General features: G+C 37.4%; 3 protein-coding genes across 5 annotated transcripts in view; 2 read left to right on the forward strand and 1 right to left on the reverse strand.

The window, feature by feature from the left end:
* LOC139137876 (phosphatidylinositol 4-phosphate 3-kinase C2 domain-containing subunit beta-like) overlaps positions 1-502 on the reverse strand; it is a 32,786-nt gene extending 32,284 nt beyond the window's left edge. For all 3 annotated transcript variants that reach the window (XM_070706159.1, XM_070706156.1, XM_070706146.1), the window contains exon 1: positions 177-502. The gene's annotated coding sequence lies outside the window, so the exon portion shown is untranslated. The remainder of the gene's footprint in view (positions 1-176) is intronic.
* Positions 1-17,301, forward strand: part of LOC139137925 (nucleobindin-2-like) — a 608,701-nt gene extending 591,400 nt beyond the window's left edge. Inside the window, exon 11 of the transcript XR_011553504.1 lies at positions 16,198-17,301. The gene's annotated coding sequence lies outside the window, so the exon portion shown is untranslated. The remainder of the gene's footprint in view (positions 1-16,197) is intronic.
* Positions 569-17,301, forward strand: LOC139137912 (nucleobindin-2-like). Its single transcript, XM_070706167.1, has 10 exons — positions 569-710; positions 3,459-3,600; positions 4,064-4,171; positions 6,812-6,938; positions 9,025-9,134; positions 9,484-9,669; positions 9,862-10,011; positions 12,530-12,613; positions 12,857-12,946; positions 14,654-17,301. The coding sequence occupies exons 2-10, from the start codon at positions 3,460-3,462 to the stop codon at positions 15,296-15,298; spliced, it is 1,641 nt and encodes a 546-aa protein (XP_070562268.1). The 5' UTR covers positions 569-710; position 3,459; the 3' UTR covers positions 15,299-17,301.
* Positions 17,302-18,774: the final 1,473 nt, after the last annotated feature.

Here is an 18,774-nt window from a genome sequence, read left to right on the forward strand (position 1 = left end):
ATAAAATGATGAACTGTCCATCACACGGGGATTATATTTTTTGGAGTAAAGACTTGGTATTTTTAAACGGAAATTGTCCGACAGTTAGCCAACGTCTCCTAGATATTGCCATCCATTAAAATTGCACGTTTTTCAGTTTCTATTTTATCAGAGCTCATAAATTTAATTTCACTTACCTTGAAATAGAGACGGCTGAACATAAATTTCGAGAAACGCATAAACAAACTATTGAACAGAAGTCATTATTTGCTTCACCATGTTGACAAATTGCCCTCTTCATATCAGCTGTTGTGATTGGCTTCTTCGTTACACTATGTCTTATTTGGACCAATCAAAACACAGTTTACTTTCCTTTAAGGTCACTAAGTTCACTTCAGGCAGCTCAACTATATCAATATGGCTCCCTTTTTAGGTATCTTTCGTAAGAATTTATGCCCTTTATTTCAAAGTCAATAAAGGTATCGTTCATTTTATGCCAATAATTACCTATTAAATCGTATATCTTATTCAAAACCGCAATGAAACGTGTAAAGTACGGATATTTCATAGTTGTTGTATGCGCCGTATTTTTATTGCTTGACCAAGGTTCCGGGTCTCTCTTCGCCACGTCTTCAACGCCTTACCTGAATGACAGGTGACTTGGAAAGACTCTGAATCACTCGTGGAAAAAGAAGCAGCTGTTTTGTAAAGATAAACCCTAACACGAGCAGGTAAGGGTTTGTCGCTACATTTTGCCCCGGTTTGTATTTTTTTTGCAACAGGATCTTTTACCGTTCGGTGTACATCGTCAAACAAAGCGAGGCAAAACTCACTTCCGCGTTCCCAACGATTGTGAATTTGTGTCATGCATTGTGTACAACTACAGTCCCTCCCCGTACAAATACAATAGAAAGAATAATATTGTACCTACAAATCAGATTGCACCAATCTATATCTGAGTTCGTCGCACGGCTCTGATAAAATGTGTTGAAAGATCAGGCACAGATTTCTGTACAGTGTTTGGGCAATTTTAACACAGTAAAACAAATAGTCAAATACTACCACTGTAGTACCAGTCAGTCAACAGTATACATGTAATGTATTGTATGTATCGTAGGAGTAAATTAATTAATTAAATGTCAATGCCTCGCAGCGCATTTTCATTATTTTTAGTCATTATCCCTTTACCTGCCAGACAGTATCATTTTCCAATCTGCCAAGTCAGTAAAAAGCGGTATTGAGCCAAAACCATATGTATTTTCAACCACTTGGCTTGGTATGTTATAGCAGCTTTAGTCTGTAAAAATCATGTATCTGTCTTCAAAACTTTAAGTCTTTGTTAAAATGCACCATATGGGACATGTTTTGCTTTACTAGTTTTAACCAACTAGACCTGATGGTGAAATATAAACTTGGCAGGAAAAGGGTTATTGTAGATTTGATATTTCAATGCGCTTACTTAGAGAAATTTCCATTTGCCAAAATATGTGACCGAATCAATTGTGAAGTACAGAGACAGCAGTGAATAATGAGATTTTAATTAAGAAACCGCTTGTATTTTGTGTGAAGTACAACCAAAAACAGGGCAATTACACCTATACCTCATACATGCACTTGTAAGCATTCCATCAATGAAGGTGTTGATAAGTAAAAGCTGTAACAAAATGCCCATCCACAGTCCAGAGGGACCATGTCCCATCAAAGGTAGGGTAGGTTTCCATCAGCACAGTGCAAAAACAAACACATGATGATCTCTCAGTTGAGTGACCATCTGTATGTGGTTTAGCAATATCAAATTCATGCTGTAGTTGCCCAAATGATCAAGCTAGCTCTCTTATGTAAGGGATTTGTCGATATTGTATTTTAATTTTAGGAGAGACGAAAAGAGTAAGATACATATTGCACCATGGAGGTAGCTACATGTACCTCCATGATCGCACAGACTCCAACAAGTGTACACAAGCTAGGGTTTATCAATTTGAACATTTGCAATAAATCATGTTCACAGCCACAGGATACAACTTTGTTTCAGATACCATTGCCATTTAAGTGTGATTTATTGATCTTAACCGAACTGAACACCAGTACATATGCAGGTTATCTACAGCATGTCTACAGGTGTCAGCCCTCGCTCATGATTTATAAACATTACATGTATATACGTACATGTAAAACCTGTGTGCCTTGCTAAAAATAGAGAACCCAACAAAATTGAATTTCAGTAAGTATTTTAACCCTTTCACCACCATGGTTTGTCCCAAATCCATTGTTTTCTATGGTAAAGTTGGACCTGTATACAGGGAACTGGGGGTGAAACTGAAAGGGTTAAAATGTATTAAACTGCCTGTTTGGATCTACAGTAGTTTGCCCTTGCTGTATTGAAAAGAGACTTCAGGTCTGGACATGCCAATCAATACCGGGATAGCTGTGCAGACATTAACGATTTTTATGTGGAGTAATCGTATACTGTTCATCATAGTAGTCATTGAAATGAAGATACACGTCACCAAAACACTTAGACAGTCAACAGATGTTAGTAACTCCACTGGCAAAATTGTAGCTAGCACTGTACATTTGGAATAACTCTGTAGAGGGAAAATATATAAAAATTCTGATTTAACTTGCTTAATCGCAAAAAAAAAACCCAGTTAAAAATGGCAGTATTTATAACAGCATACAGTGTATTGAGTTTCTCGATATATAAAGAATGATCAGTTATTTTGTCGCACAATTATGCTAATCATACATGTACATGTACGTGTACATGTATGGAAGTGCTCATTTCATTGAATTCAAAAATCTCTGTAATTGAAAGTCCAGTACTTTGCTTTCAGAATTTGCTGCTTTCTCATTATCTTCAATGACGTTATATGGTCATTGTATACATGCACAATACATGTATGGCAATACATATAGGGACAATAGAGTTAAATGTTCCCAGTCTTGCCTTCTAGATGTCCTTGCTTTGCTTATCAGTAATTTTAGTACCCGAATCCTTTACTCCTCCCTGTGTCTATCCCTATTGCAAGTGACACACTTTACCTTTACCCTTTAACCACCATGGTTTAACCCAAACTCATTGCTGGCAATGGTGATTGTGGACCTGTTTACAGGGAATGGGGGGTGAACAGGTTAAATTGCATCAGCAAAGCTGTGAAGTCTGAAAAGCGACACTACACGTACACGTGTATTTTGCAACCAAAGCCTTGCCTTACATGTAAGTGGAGGATGGGAAGTGTACAGGTGGTATCGCAAATGTTGATTCAGTATTCTCCCCACAGCATTTTAGCATCGTGACTACTACATGTATGTAATTAGTAAAACAATAGAAATTCCTGAACATGACCATCACATTGTTATGCAAATTATCCATTTTGCCATCAGAAATTTCTGGAGAAAACTGAATCAATGACCAAATTCTCTCCATATACATTACAACATACCGAAATTCATCATCATAGCCACCTTTTCTGTTCCAGAATGGCACAGCTGAAGTTGTTACTTCTACTGCTGGCTGTAGTACCCCTGGTTTTCTCAGCTCCTGTTGATCCCAAGAAATCGGAAGAAGCAAACGAAGGAGAAAAAGACGAAGCAGATGATGGCGTAGATGATGATAAAATTGTAAGAAAACTTTCACCCGCACACTGTTATATGACTGATTCAGCTGTTCAAAGCAGGTTCATGTTGCATTTACAGAAAACATAGGTTGAACATATTGTACAGTACTGAAATTGGTCGGTAAAGTGCACATACAGATATTAACACATACATGTAGGTGCTTGACAGCATTTCTTACTGAAATTTCATTTTTATCTGGATCTTCACACAATCCAAGTTAACCCCAATCAATCAGTCTATCAGACTCGGTAACAGCAATTATGGATGATTCACATTCACTTTGTGGAAAAATAACTGATGTAAAAGTTGGTATTTTCAAAGCATGTAAACCCTAGCAGGAGTGTTGCCATGACAACAACACGATGTAGAGCAAAAGAAATTTGTAACATAACAAAGTTATCGTTCAAAATCAATTTTTTTCTTCCGCAAATTGAAATTTTTGTCTCTCTGTCTCATGATGTGACAGGACACTGGCCTTGAATATGATAGATATCTCAAAGAAGTCATCAACGTCCTTGAAGAAGATCCAGACTTCAGAAAGAAACTGGAGGAAGCAGACATCAAAGATATCAAGGTAAATATGGAATTAGTAATGTTAAGTTTTTGAGAAGTTTGAAGAGGGAAATGAATTTGTCTAATTTCAAAAAAGAAGGTTAGGTTACAGCGTAATTCTTACACAGGTTCGCAAATGTATGGTGAAACTTGAAATATTTTATTACCAATACACCTTTAGTAGTACTAACTAAAGTACAGTATCCTTGCTTTTTAACAGCAAATTGTAAGTTAAATATCACAACATTGTTATAAATATTGTGTTGCTTTAAAAGTGTGACTGTTTGCTGATATTTTGCTTGAGGTAACTTTTAACAACTTTCTTTTATGATAACAAGAGAAAGAGTTAAGTCTCTGAGGATGGTTTCGGCATAAAAGAAGAAATATCACACAAAAATTGACTTGCCTTTTATATTGAAAATGACAAACATTGACTGGCAATGTGCAGCCGCTCACAAGGATGTATCTGATTGGTAGATTGTCATTATTATGAGAAACTCGAGGAGTCTGAAATTAGGGCTATTCGCTACATGTACCTAGTTAGCTGTATGGAAATAATTCAATAATAACGAGTTTTGGCCAACCAGTTGGCTAAAAGCTTCTGAGAAGCTGCACATTAGCCTAATCTTGACTATGTAAACACGCTGAAAATCAAAAATAAGATGGTGAAAATGTGATTTTCTCTTCATCCCTCAAAATAAGTCAGAGCGGTGGGATTCTACACTTTTAGATTGTTTGAATTCCAGTCGGAAGGTGCATTCTGCCATCAACTATAAATAGTACCGGTATTTGTAATTAACCTAGATGTGCACGGTACCATATGGATATAGGAGTGTTGTACACGTAAAGCATAGGTAGTGATGTTGCCGTATCTATACGTGCACCAGGCTATCAAAACAGATGATGTGTTTTTATAGCTCATTGAAAACTCTACAGGCAGAAATGAGTGAAATCAAAATAGGCATGATGTGTTAATCTTTCTCACACGATAAAAGTGCTGGTAGTTTGGCTAACACGCTATTAGGGAGTCTTTGTGTACCAGTATTAGGGAGTGTACCAGTACATCCAACAGCCCATTCAGCTAAAAAGACTGGTTCAGTTCATAGCTCTTAACTCAAATTGCACTACAGAGACATTGAGTAGCTTGTCACATTATACATCTAAAAATAGACATTTGTTCATGAAGACAAATTAAGCAGGAAGCTCTAAATTGTGCCGTGACATGATATGACAATTGATAGCATCTCCGCTCTCATTCCATTGAGGATATCATTCAGTGCAATGTAGATATTACATGCCATGGCATCTATGAGCTGTACATACTGATAATACATTGTCATTGGCATATGGTTACTGTTTGAGTATTTCGTTTTGAAAGCCACTGATATTTTAGTGTAATTATCATGTCTTTAGGCATAATAATTATCATTAATTGTTATTATTGATTATTACAATGTATTGTAATTAATGTAATATATGAATGTACAAATACATTTAATTATTAATAAGAACATATAAAGTATATTTCAGACTTGCTACTTTTGTTTTCTTTTTTACAAGTAGCTGTATGTTAAGGGCCATTACAGTGTTTTTGTCACAGCTGGTACCCTGGTAAACTTTCCCCAGCCATGTTACTGGGTTCTCTTCAGTATTTCAATGCAATGGATCAAACCTGCAATTTAAAGAGAGCATACTCCTTTGTACACATGGGTTTGTTTGTACAACCATCATGTGATCTTGTAGGCGTACTGGGTCTGTAGAAAAAAGTACATCCTTGTTATTCCGGAGTAGAACTATTCTATCAGGGTACAATATAAATGTTATCCCCACGCCATGTACTTAATATGCATGCAAACTTATCGGCGCTGCACCCAGCACAAAGTATTTTGCTCAAAATCACTTTTTTGGCAAATATTCAATTTCAATTAATTTGTTAGCCCAACATTAAAATATTGGTTGGGTCCACCTTTTAGCTTGTCAAGCAGTCATAAATTGTGTGACAAAGAAGTGTTAATTTATGCAAATGTATGCAAATCACCTGATTTCCTGGCTTCTCTTTTCTCCCATTTTCAAGATTTCTAAAGAATTTAACTCCACTCTGGCTGGGTCAAATTTTCTGAAATTTTCACTTTATGTTTTTTCAATTCTATATAACAAAACTACCATTTTGTTTGGCAATGAAGTTCTTACATTTTGGAATAAGCGGTATTTTAATTTTGCTAATCATGTTTTTAATCACTTTTTTGAAGTTCAGTCTTTCAACCCCTGATATTTTAGAATGAGGATAGAAAATGCAAGATAAAACAGTCATTTTTTTCTACATATACTCTTGTTTCAAGTGCAATATTATATTTCAGAAAATAGTATTAAGTTCTCGACTTAAACTTAATTTTATTATTACCGGTAATACCAAGATTGAGGTTTTTCACCCCAACACCTACTTCATCCTACAAATAAACTACTACTACCATACTTAACTTTAGAATTTCTGCGTTTTGAAAATATATAGCATGAGGGGGTTTCCTTGTCATCTTATATGAGATATATTGCTTTGAAAAAACACTGTTGGCAACATGCAGCTCCACCTTAAAAATGATAATGGTTTTCAATTTCTTCATTATCACAGTGAACAAACTATAATCTTTTATCTGCCTTTTCACAGAGTGGTAAAATAGCATCAGAAATTAATTTCGTCGGGCACAAAGTTCGCTCAAAATTGGATGAACTGAAAAGACAAGAAGTCAACCGTCTCAGAATGGTTGCTAGGGAACAGATGGAGAGGCAAAATGGTGAGTTTCAGTTTTAAGATGAAATTGTAAGATGTATGTGAAGATAATGTCTTGTGTAAATTCTGTTTCATTCATGCATCCTTATAGACTCATGGATGATCCCAATCTGATTAAAATAAGATGTCGAATTTGCAACGTTTCCACCTTTGCTTATTCTTGCTGTTTTCATTAGCAGCTAGTCTCCTCACTACATATGAACCGCTGCCGTCTAACAGAAAAGCTGATGAATCGAAAAGAGGCTTACAACTGCCAATAGTTCAACAGTATTGCATTATAAAAGGCAAACTGCCAACAGTATTGCATTTTAAAACGCAACCTGATTGGCTCCTACACAGCACAAGATTTGAATGCGATATTCTATGGCAGTGGTTCAGATGTAGTGAGGCGACTGGCAGGTAACAAGAACAGCAAAGAACAAGCAAAGGTGGAAATAATGCCATCTCTACATCTGATTTGAATCAGATTTGGATGATGCATAAATTAAATCATACAACACACAAAAGTAAGATAATGATTTGTTGCCTGCCAAGGCATGGTACTTGTATGACAGTAATATGATATATGAGATGGAGGCTATAGTACATCAATATTACCTCCATGAGCGCAAATCCAAGTGGGAGTAACAAATCATAGCCCTTGCTCTCATGTGTTTAAGGGACAAAGTCAGCCATTTTTCATGAATTTTGTTTGATGCGAGATACTACTTATATTGTTTGACATGTTGAAAGATACTGAATGAATAGGTGACCATGCATACAGACCATTGACCCCGGTTTTAGACACAATAAATAAAAAAATCGTGAGAATGAATAAATGGTCATGACCATTTATTCATTCTCGATAAAGATAAAATATGTACATGTATAATAGATGTGACCTGATAAATCTACATGTGACTCCATCAATGACACAATCACCCCATTGTCTGACTACCCTGATTCATACAGATGTACAATCACAAAGATACACATGTCCATGTATAATCATAGACTTGTAAAAATCATGCCTGACAAGCACAGAAATGCATGTACATGTATTGGCACAGTTTCACCTGTTCAATTGCAGTGTGTACCCAGTTCACATGCATGCATACAAGTATGAAGTTTGTATTGTGTTAATTTGTACATGCTCTACATAACTTATGTTGGATATCCAATATTACAGGGTTATTCACAAAATACAGCCCTGTATGGACGAGGGCTCAGTGAGTGATGTATTGGACGAGCCGAAGGCGAGTCCAATACATCACTCACTGAGCCCGAGTCCATACGGGGCCGTATTTTGTGTATAACCCTATTATTATACACCTCCCTCCATTAATCGTCCATATAAACTAATTCTACGGTAAATTTTGAGGGATGCGGCACACGCGATATGAGTGGAACGCGCGTGATCTACTGCTCCGTAGTAGGCCTACAAGTCCCTTGCCTTGGCACGAAGCCAATTAATTTTCAGTGCAGTACAAGCAAACTTCGCTGAATGTTTTCAATTTATTAATTTTTTAAAATAAAAATCAATTGCATTTAGACTCAGTTTTGTGTTTAGCGTGTTTTTAATCCTTATACTACAAATACATTTTGGTTGAAGTTGTTATTATGTCTATAACTCACCTTAAAATAGTTCGTTTACATCCGATAATTGCTAGGTCAAAGGTCAAACAGGCGTGTCGCGCGTCTCCCGTATTCAGGACTCCACGTACTATACAAAATACGGAAAGTTATTGGACGGTCAAACTCCCATAGGTTACGGCAGTAGGTGTATAATAATAAAGTATACAGTCACCTGTAATCTAAATATGCCCATATATGGTCAAAGAGGTGTTCCTTAGTATTCAAAATGCCCATGTTAGGGCACTGCTTTGAAAAAGGGGCCACCCGCTTAAAATCTGTGATTGGTTAGATTTTCTCTTTCCATGATAACTGTGGCAAAATTGGAACAGGTGACAGTATACCTTTAACATACATGATCAAGTTCATTAACATGCATTGAATCACAGACAATGTAAGGTACAGCTGTTTGTACAGCTACTGTGGTATCCGAGTGATGTCACTTCCATGTATTTGTTTGCTTTTTCCATTATTTGCAGGTGTGAGGAGATTTGACAAGGGCATTATGATGAATGAAATGCTTGGACATGTTGATGTTACCAACACAAGGACATTTGAAGAAGCTGATTTGGCAAAACTTATTCAAAAGGCGAGAAACAAGAATGTAGTACTGTTATGAGGAAGGAGGGGGGATTGAGAGAGACTGACAGTCAGACAGATGGAGGTGCAAGACAGACAAACTGACAGACAGACAGAATCAGTGAGAGAGGTTTTTGATCAGACTGTGAGAAGGATTGGGAACGAAATTTAACAAGAGACAAGGAGTAAGCACAGGCAAGGCAGACACAAAGGAGTTGCGGGGAAGAGACGGAGAGAGAGAAAGAGAGAGAGAGAGAGAGAGCAGGGGGGACAAGAAACTGTGTAACAAGCTGTGATTTCAACAACACCTGCTTCTGTGCAGCTGTAGTGATAGAGAAATATTCAAATTTTTTTTCCAGGCCACACGGGACCTTGATGCCATGGATAAGAACAGGAAGGAAGACTTCAAAAAGTACGAGATGGAGAAAGAGATGGCACGGAGAGAAAAACTCAAGGAAATGTCGGAAGCCAAACGGGAAGCAGCAAAGAGGGAATGGGAAGAATCCAAGACGAAGAGAAAAGAACATCCAAAAGTTAATCATCCGGTCAGTTTGATGAATTATTTTGATTAAATTTTTTATCCTTTTCCTTCAATTCTGTAATTATATTGTTTTACTTTACTTTACCTGTATGTGTACATGTCCACACTACCATCAAACATGTACATGTAACGTAACTTCGCTACTGAAAGTTGCCTCATTCCCACTTTCCATTTTTTTTTTCATTTTACTTTACAGGGCAGCAAGAAACAGCTTGAAGAGGTCTGGGAAGAGACAGATCACTTAGAGAAAGAAAACTTTAATTCAAAAACGTTTTTTATGTTGCACGACAAAAATGGAGATTTTCAACTGGACCCCCTAGAACTCGAAGCGCTCTTTGTAAATGAGGTAAGAAAGTCTTGCACATTTTGTCCCCTCCCAGTGACCACCCCTATTGATACACATTGCAGAAATGGAATAACCCACTTTGTATATGAGCTTAGTGTTTCATTATTTTGTAATAGGGCTTCAGTACATTCATTTTAAGCCAGACAGTAGAAACTTCAACTGCGATTCACTTACCTTTGCCAGTTATTTTAGTCCCCGCGGACGAAGTCCGGCGGGGACTTATAGATTGGGTTCCGTCCGTGTGTCCGTCCGTCCGTCCGTCCGTCCGTCCGTCATCAACAGTTTCTCAGACACTGCCAAACCATTTTGTTCAAACTTGGCACAAAGGCATAGCACTATGACCTACATATGCACATCGATTTATTTTGCGATACGATCCAATATGGCCGCCAGGCGGCCATTTTATTACAATTTTTTCATGTACGGAGCCATAACTCAGACATGTGTCAACCGATTTTATTCAAAGTTGGTACAAGGACATTGACCAATGTCATAGATATGCATGTCAATTTGTTTTGTGATATGATCCAATATGGCCGCCAGGCGGCCATTTTATTACGATTTTTTCATGTACAGAGCCATAACTCAGGCATGTTTCAACCGATTTTATTCAAAGTTGGTACAAGGACAATGACCAATGTCATACATATGCACATTGATTTGTTTTGTGATACGATCCAATATGGCCACCAGGCGGCCATTTTGTTTCGATTTTTTCATGTACAGTGCCGTAACTCAGGCATATCTCAACCGATTTTATTCAAACTTGGTACAAGGACATTGACCTATGTCATATATATGCATGTTGATTTGTTTTGTGATACGATCCAATATGGCCACCAGGCGGCCATTTTATTACGATTTTTTCATGTACAGCGCCATAACTCAGACATGTTTCAACAGATTTTATTCAAAGTTGGTGCAAGGACATTGACCAATGTCATATATATGCACGTGGATTTGTTTTGTGATATGATCCAATATGGCCGCCAGGCGGCCATTTTGTTATGATTTTTTCGTGTACAAAGCCATAATTCAGGCATATCTCAACTGATTTTATTCAAAGTTGGTACAAGGACATTGACCTATGTTATACTTATGCACATTGAATTGTTTTGTGATACGATCCAATATGGCCGCCTTGTGGCCATTTTTTTTACGACTTTCCATTTCCTGAACTATAACTCAGACATGTATCAAGCAAATTTATTCAAAGTTGGTACAAGGACATTGACTTATAGTATACATAAGTACATTGATTTGTTTCTCGATATGGTCTGATATGGCCACATGGTAGCAATTTTGTTATGGTTTTTTCATGTCGAGAGCCATAACTCTAGCAAGTCTCAACTGATTTTATTCAAAGTTTGTACCTGGACATTGACTTATGTAATACATATACGTGTTGATTTTTTAAACAGTAAGATCAAATATCGCCGCGTGGCGGCAAATTTGTTACGATTTTCTCATGTACTGAGCCATAACTCAGACATACCGGTATTTCCACCAGTATCATTCAAAGTTGGTACAAGGACATTGACCCATTTCATACATGCTCGTCAGTTATTTCACGTTATGTAGCAGTATCATGTCAATTATTGAAGTTTCATAATTAGGTTGATATGTCAGAAATACTGCATCAATTTCATGAAACTTTGTACAGATGTTAAGCTCACATTGCTTTAACAGTGAAAAAGACATTTATCAGTGTCATTTTAATTAATTTGTAATTGCATATGTAATGAACTTTCCTAATTAGAGTGATATATCCACAAATACAACGTCAAATTTGATGAAACTTGATACAGATGTTGATCTCATAGTGTTGTAAATACTACATTAAACTTTATGAAATATGGTACCGGTTATCTATTAGTGTTAGGATAGAATGAAAAATGTTTTGCAACATCCTGTCAACTAATTCCCAGTTGACTTATTTAATGACCTTTAGGATAGTGGCCTACATTGGTTTTATGTTTTTCATCACCATGGAACTCATTCTTGGCCATTGAGTGCCATCTGTATCAAAGTATTTTTATCACAGAACCTGTAATCAAAGTACCCATTAGCAAGCGGGGACTGGGTCATCAACGATGACTTGTCAAACAAATGTCTTTTCCATAAGGGCGATACAACCTGTGTGAGCTCTCAACTAGTCACGCCGTCCACTAAAATTTGAACACCTTTGACTTCCAAACTTTGTAATGGCAGTAAATGCCCTATTCTGAGCAACAATTTATCCAAAAGTAAAGATATTTCTGTGCAGATGATAAATAGATCAGCATGTCAAACCAAAAGCAAGTCCATAAATGGGTGAGTGTCCATGGCAGCAATCAAAATGTACTGAAGGAGAAGTATGCACAAATTTCATTCCCAACTATCACTTTTTTAAACAAAAATTCCCAATTATTTTTCCTCACATTTATAGTACAAGAAGTCAGTTGATCTACATGTCTTTTGTATCCCCCTTACTCCATTACATTCTTTCCTATGGAATGCATTCGTCTTTGTCTTCCAGCTGGATAAAATATACGGACCTGATTCCGATCCACGGGAAAAGATGGAGGAAATGGCCAGAATGAGAGAACATGTCATGAAGGAGGTAAAATATCACACAATTTCGTTTATTCCAGATTTATTTACAAAGTTTTCATTCCTTAATTCAAGTAATTTGATAGCTGCATGTATCAGATACCATTTGTAAACATCAGATACAATAGTCAAAATCACCTTTTTGATGACATCAAAAATTTCTTCGAAGAGAAACTCTTTCACTACTATTAAGGGACAGGCCAGGAATTCTATTCAAGATTTGAAAATGAATCTGCGTCTGATTCCGTTGCAGGTTGACAAGGACGGTGACTTCATGATCAGTCTCAAGGAGTTCATGAGAGCAACTGAAGATGAAGCTTTTGACACTGATGAAAGCTGGGATGTAAGATTTTTCAATTCAGCATACTCTAGAAAGTCTCCTAGTACATTGTTCAAATGGATAGGATGTGTTTTGAAATTTGCATTAAACTGCTTCAACTTTATGTGAAATTGTAACAATTATCTGTAAGTTCCAGCCAGGCTGAAACAGACAATCATCATTGAAACACCCTTCACAGCAGGGTTAACCCTTTGAGATGCTATAATTTTTCCCACCAAAATTTTAGTGCAACATTTTAACAATTTTTATGAATTTTTCTGTAAGTTTTTTTATTGTTTTGGACCAAAGGGACATCACATTTCATTGTCTACAGGCTTTCACCAACATTTTGGCAAAAATCTGAAAAAATTTGACTGGGGTGCATTTTATATAGGCGACAAAAGTTTACTTTGGCCCTCAAAGGGTTAACAGATACTGTATATCAATTGTGGTTCATGTGTTATGATACTTTTGGAATGTACACTTGATCTGATACCTTTGTTGTGGTCTATGAGTGTAATTGTGAACAACTGATATATGATGTAAGGCCTGCTTTGAACAATTGTTGTTATGACAGCAGCTTGTGCAGTGTTTCTCCTGGACCCACTGATTGCACAAATCCCCCCTGTCCAATCAAAATCCCCCTCAAATTATCACAAGTGTATGACATGTCACCCACTCTACAATGAGGTTTGAGATTATGATAAAAGGTATACTGTCACTTGTTCCAATTTTGCCACAGTTACCATGGAAAGAGAAAATCTAACCAATCAGAGATTTTAAGCGGGTGGTCGCTTTTTAAAAACAGCACCCTCACATGGGCATTTTGAATACCAAGGAATGCCCCTTTGACCATATATGGGCATATTCAGATCACAGGTGGCTGTATACCTTTAACACAGAGTATTAATAGAACCATTTCACTAAATGATAACTGTCTATGATGTAACATCATACAGTTGATGCAATCCAATGTATGTGGCCACAGTAAAGCCATACAAGCATCCTAGCTGCCAAAGGACATGATACAGCTTAAAGACTATCACTAGAGTTTGCCTTCAGACAGAATTGTATTTGAACTGAAATGAATGAGGTGTGAATGATTTGTGTAGGCTTCTAATTTATAGAACATTTACACGTTGGAAAAATTAAAGAAACAGGAGTATGTTTTATTTGATAATTGACAAATGATATAACCTTAATTTGCTAATACCTTGAAATCTTAATTTGTGTAACTTAAATTTGCATGATTCATTATAGTCCCCCTCAATCAGTACCAAATCCCCCAAAAATTTTCCAGTGGGGGCAGCATTCCCCCTTAAGAGAGAAACCCGGAGAAAACACTGCTAGTCTCAGGCTAGATGGAAGTCGCTGATGATTGTCTCGTTGTCACATAGAGGTTCAGCAATTTGAAGTGAATGTAAAAATGTCCCAGCTATCTAAACTGAAAAGTTCAGTCATTTCTGCATGTTGGTATTTTGATCGCAGATCGGAGGAGAAGTTTCTACACAGTGTCGTGTTTCACAAGAAATCATGAGAAAATAAGGCATTTTGAATTCCTCCAAAACATAAAGCATTGCAGTTGATGAAAGTTGAAACAAAATTGACCTTTGGAATTGTACATAAAATGATGACATCATGTATGTGTGAAAAATGATGACATCACTGAATTGTTCACTACTAGTGATGACATCACTGTACATGGCTCACTGTTTATTTTGTTTCCATCAGGATCTTGGTGACCAGGAGCTCTTCACTGAAGAAGATTTGGCAGAGTTCAAGAGAGAGCTGGAAGAAATGGATGCGAAGAAGATGCGAAATGCCGTCAAGAAACAGCAAGCAGCCGCCAAGCTTGCTGAAATGGAAGCTGCCAAGCAGCAGGACATATCCAAGCAGCAAGTACAACAGCAACAGGCTCACCAACTGGCCCTGGAGAAGGCACAGCAGAAATCTGCCCAACAACAAGCTGAACAGCTCAGTGCACAGCAGCAGGCCCAGCAGCAACAAGCACAGCTCCAACACCAGCAGCAGCAACTCGCCCAGCAGCAGCAACAGCAACAACAACAACTCCAGCAGCAGCAACAGCAGCAACTAGCACAGCAGCAACAAGCCAAGCAGCAGGAGGCGGCACAGCAGGCCGCCATGCAGCAGGCGCAGCAACAGGCACAGCGGGAGCAGATGAAGATGCAGTTTGACGCGGCCCATCAAGCTATGCAACAACAGCAGATGCAGCAACAACAACAACAGCAACAGCCGCAACAGCAACAATTACAACAGCAACAAAAACCTGAAGACGCAAATATTGTCCAAATGGACCAAGGCCAACAGATCCAAGCGCAGGCAGCGCTACCTGGACAAGATCAACCACAGCCGTAGAACACACAGACCATGAACTAAACTAACGTAGCACTTGGCAAGGACTAACACAGCACATAGAACATTGTATTCCATCATCACAGATGAGATTTGTCAGACACAGCACTTTACCAATGAATAACAGAACTTTACTGGAATAAGAACATATGCAACTGTAATTACAGTGGGCCAAAGATTCACAAATCTCAAGTGTTGATGAAGAATATTGTATCAAGACTTATACTTAGTTTCATACATAGATGTCAACATTTGGCATAAATCTGACTCAGCTCAGTTGCGCTGTATGTTTCCCAAATTGTCAACAATCCCTTCATAATACAATTCCTTTTCTTCTGTATTTTCGGTAATCTCTGGAGTGTGACATGGCATCTCACATCATGCTGGAAGTTTTCCACAATATTCATGTGATCCATGACCTCACTGTTCTGTGACCCATTCATTAACCCTTTGCACCCTGACCCCCTGGTATGACGTCATCGGACATTTATGTCCGAGCCAGGTTCAAAGGGTTAATGTGTTATCTGTTGAAAAGACATTGAATTTACATTTTTTGGCCATATTGCCACACCTTCTGGACTTCTTAAAAAAACTTTATCACTCTTGTTTCAGAGCAGTTTCAACCTTCGTATTGCTGTTGCAATGATACAAAACACACAGAAACCAAAGAAAATTATATAAAGATTTGAGATGTGAATTGCTCCGAGAGCTTTCACTCTGACTTGTCAACAATATATACTTCTAATGTAAGTGGCATTAACTTTAACCTGCTGCTTAGATGAAATGATGTCATAGGTCACATGGGTCAAGGTTCAAAGGTTGAAATGCAATGTTGTCCCACCTAAGTCCGTGAATTTGATGATGAACCATGTTCAATCAAGATAATGAACGATACATGTAAGGCAGAAGGGCAGTTTTGATGTGTTATTTTGGTACCATTGCTCTCCCAATTGATTTTTAAATACTTTCTATTTGAACACTTTCTCAGTTGTCTGACTTCAGAATAGTCAGACATAACTTAACTTTGACTGAAAAATCTTTGCTGAAGACAAGAATGGCAACTGCGGCAGAGACGTTGGGGTTAAAGTATATGAAAACAGTTTGGACAGAGACTGCTTTGAACTTTGACCCAAAGGACCAGAGCACAGCCACTCCACTTTATGATGTTATATACAGATATGTTTATACTTCTACTGAAAAGGCTCTCTGCAGTAATCAAATGTGTTCAAATGACTGTATAATTTATTAACAATTTTGAAAGCTGTGTTTCAGATGGAGGTTTGACTCATCAAGTTCTGCAAATTAATATTTCTTTACCCTGGCAAACAATTAAGAAAGAATATTTTTCAAATCTTTCGCTTTTTTAGAATCCATGGAAGATACTTCTACCTCTTTTCACAAGCTTCTTCTCGCAGATGACTCAGCCTGATTGTGAGCATATTTCATTTTGATGGCCTTTGAAATTTGGAAAACAAAAAAATTGAATCAAACATGCTAACAAGCAATTCTTTGCTGTCCAGTAGAACACATTATGACAAGATGGTAAAATTTTCAAGTCAGACATTTGCACAAGATTACCATGGCAAAAAAACCCTTCTGCCATTTCTTTATAACTAGCGCCCTCTATGGTGGGAAGAAGATGTATTTTATCGTACAGTACACTTAACTGTTAAAATGAAAGAAAAGACTTTGGTTTGATGTGAACATAAATGTGTATTTGAACGTCACAAGTAAGACAATATTGATGGATCTTTTGTATGGTTTCTAAAAATTTAAATTGAATGGTGAGAAAGATTAACAGATGGGCCAGGAATTACAAACTTTAGAATTGCATTTTAGTCAAAATGGTGTTTTGTAATTTTGGCAGATAATACAATGAAATACTTTATTTTCGTAAGTTTTTGTAAATGTTCTGTATGTCTGTTTTATGTTGAAAATTGTTGGTGTCTATGAAATCTAATACCATTAAAATTGGTTTTATTAAATATTTCAAGTCATACTGGAAATCCTAGCATGCTGTATTTGTCTGTTCATTCATGCAAAATCATTGCTGTCAGGAAGCCAAGGGGTTGTGTCTGAAGTTTTAAAATGAAGAATATTACAAAATATTTTGATTAGGTTTGTACATGTGTGCGTGTGTGTGTGTGTGTTTGAATGCTGTGAACAAGAAAGTGTTGTGCCTTTAAGGTAGTTTACGTCTCGAAAGTGAAAGACTTAAAACTTTTTCTCATACCTCTTAGGAATCTTTCAACTATTCTCTTTCAAAATCAAGAATAAACATCTGGGGTCACCATGCAAATTTTGGTACTTAGGGAAACTACCCAAGATTTACCGATATTTAAAATTCAAAATGGCTGCCATCCCTGTGTTAACTCTATGGAGAAAAATAAAATTTTCAAATTTCGAAAAACTAAGCCGGTTAAAATTTTCTTTTACCAAAAGCTTTAAAATGAACCCCCGCAAGTGATATATCTGAAAAGAATTGTAAAAGTTTGAGAGTCTAAATTTGCGTCACCAAGGCGCGTTCTACCTTAATACTAGTAAGCTTATCACTCTACAGCACGGTTGAACTGTTTTGGTTATTAATACTGGGACTGATCCCCTTCGTGGACGAGACAACTGTTTTGTAAATATCGATTCTGCAGTAGTATTCCATCTCCTAACATACCCATCATAAGGGTTCTCTATTTATAGTGATGTCAGTGATCTGAACATTGTTGGTATTCTTCCATCATGACAAACAAAGTAACCGTCAGGCAGAGACCGTCGGTCAGGGGGACTATGCTACGCCAACTTGACCTACCCAGGCTGTGCAGACTAGACAATGTTGTTTGTTTGTCTGTTTGTTTTCCAAGGAAGTAAAAGCGGATGAAGGTACATCCTGGAGCAGACAAAGACGCCACCCATTTCTAGATATCTGCTCGTTGCCAGCAATCTAATGTTGTATTTGAGCAAGAAACAGCTTTATAGGCCTACAAAGGTATGGAATAAGAATGACCATGCAGAACATGATCAGTTTACTTAACAAAGTTGGAACAAAAAACACTGCACTAGAAGATTATTCAACGTTCGAAGAGAGATGTGAAGCCTTGAACGAATACTCAACATTAAAACTCTTAAAAACAACTGGTACAGATGGCTTCTCGCCAGAGTTTTACAAAAAGTGGTGATTGGAATAGGATAAATTGTCACGAGGTCCTTGAGCCAAGTGAATACTCAAATTCACAAAGAAAAGGCGTCATTAAATGTTTATGAAAGCCCCCAAAGACAAGTGCCTTTCCATCACAGTTTGAAGATCTTCCCCTCCCATTCAGTGTATTTCCCCTCTCCTCCCCACCATTCGAAACTCCCAGGTGCCCCTCTCCCCGACGCGAGATCTTACCAGTGCCCCCTTTCCCAGTTGTTCTCTGATCAACACATGAGTTTGCCCTGAGCTATGATTCCGGTTAGATTGGACTTTTTTGACTTTAGAGTGAAAA

Source organism: Ptychodera flava, chromosome 1 (assembly GCF_041260155.1).
Source record: "Ptychodera flava strain L36383 chromosome 1, AS_Pfla_20210202, whole genome shotgun sequence".
NCBI lineage: Eukaryota > Metazoa > Hemichordata > Enteropneusta > Ptychoderidae > Ptychodera > Ptychodera flava.

Bases quoted from the DNA above. Each gene is read 5' to 3' on its own strand.
- LOC139137912 (XM_070706167.1), top strand. From the start codon at position 3,460: ATGGCACAGCTGAAGTTGTTACTTCTACTGCTGGCTGTAGTACCCCTG. The intron at 3,601-4,063 runs GTAAGAAAACTT...ATGATGTGACAG, and splicing joins GCGTAGATGATGATAAAATT to GACACTGGCCTTGAATATGA. The intron at 4,172-6,811 runs GTAAATATGGAA...GCCTTTTCACAG, and splicing joins CAGACATCAAAGATATCAAG to AGTGGTAAAATAGCATCAGA.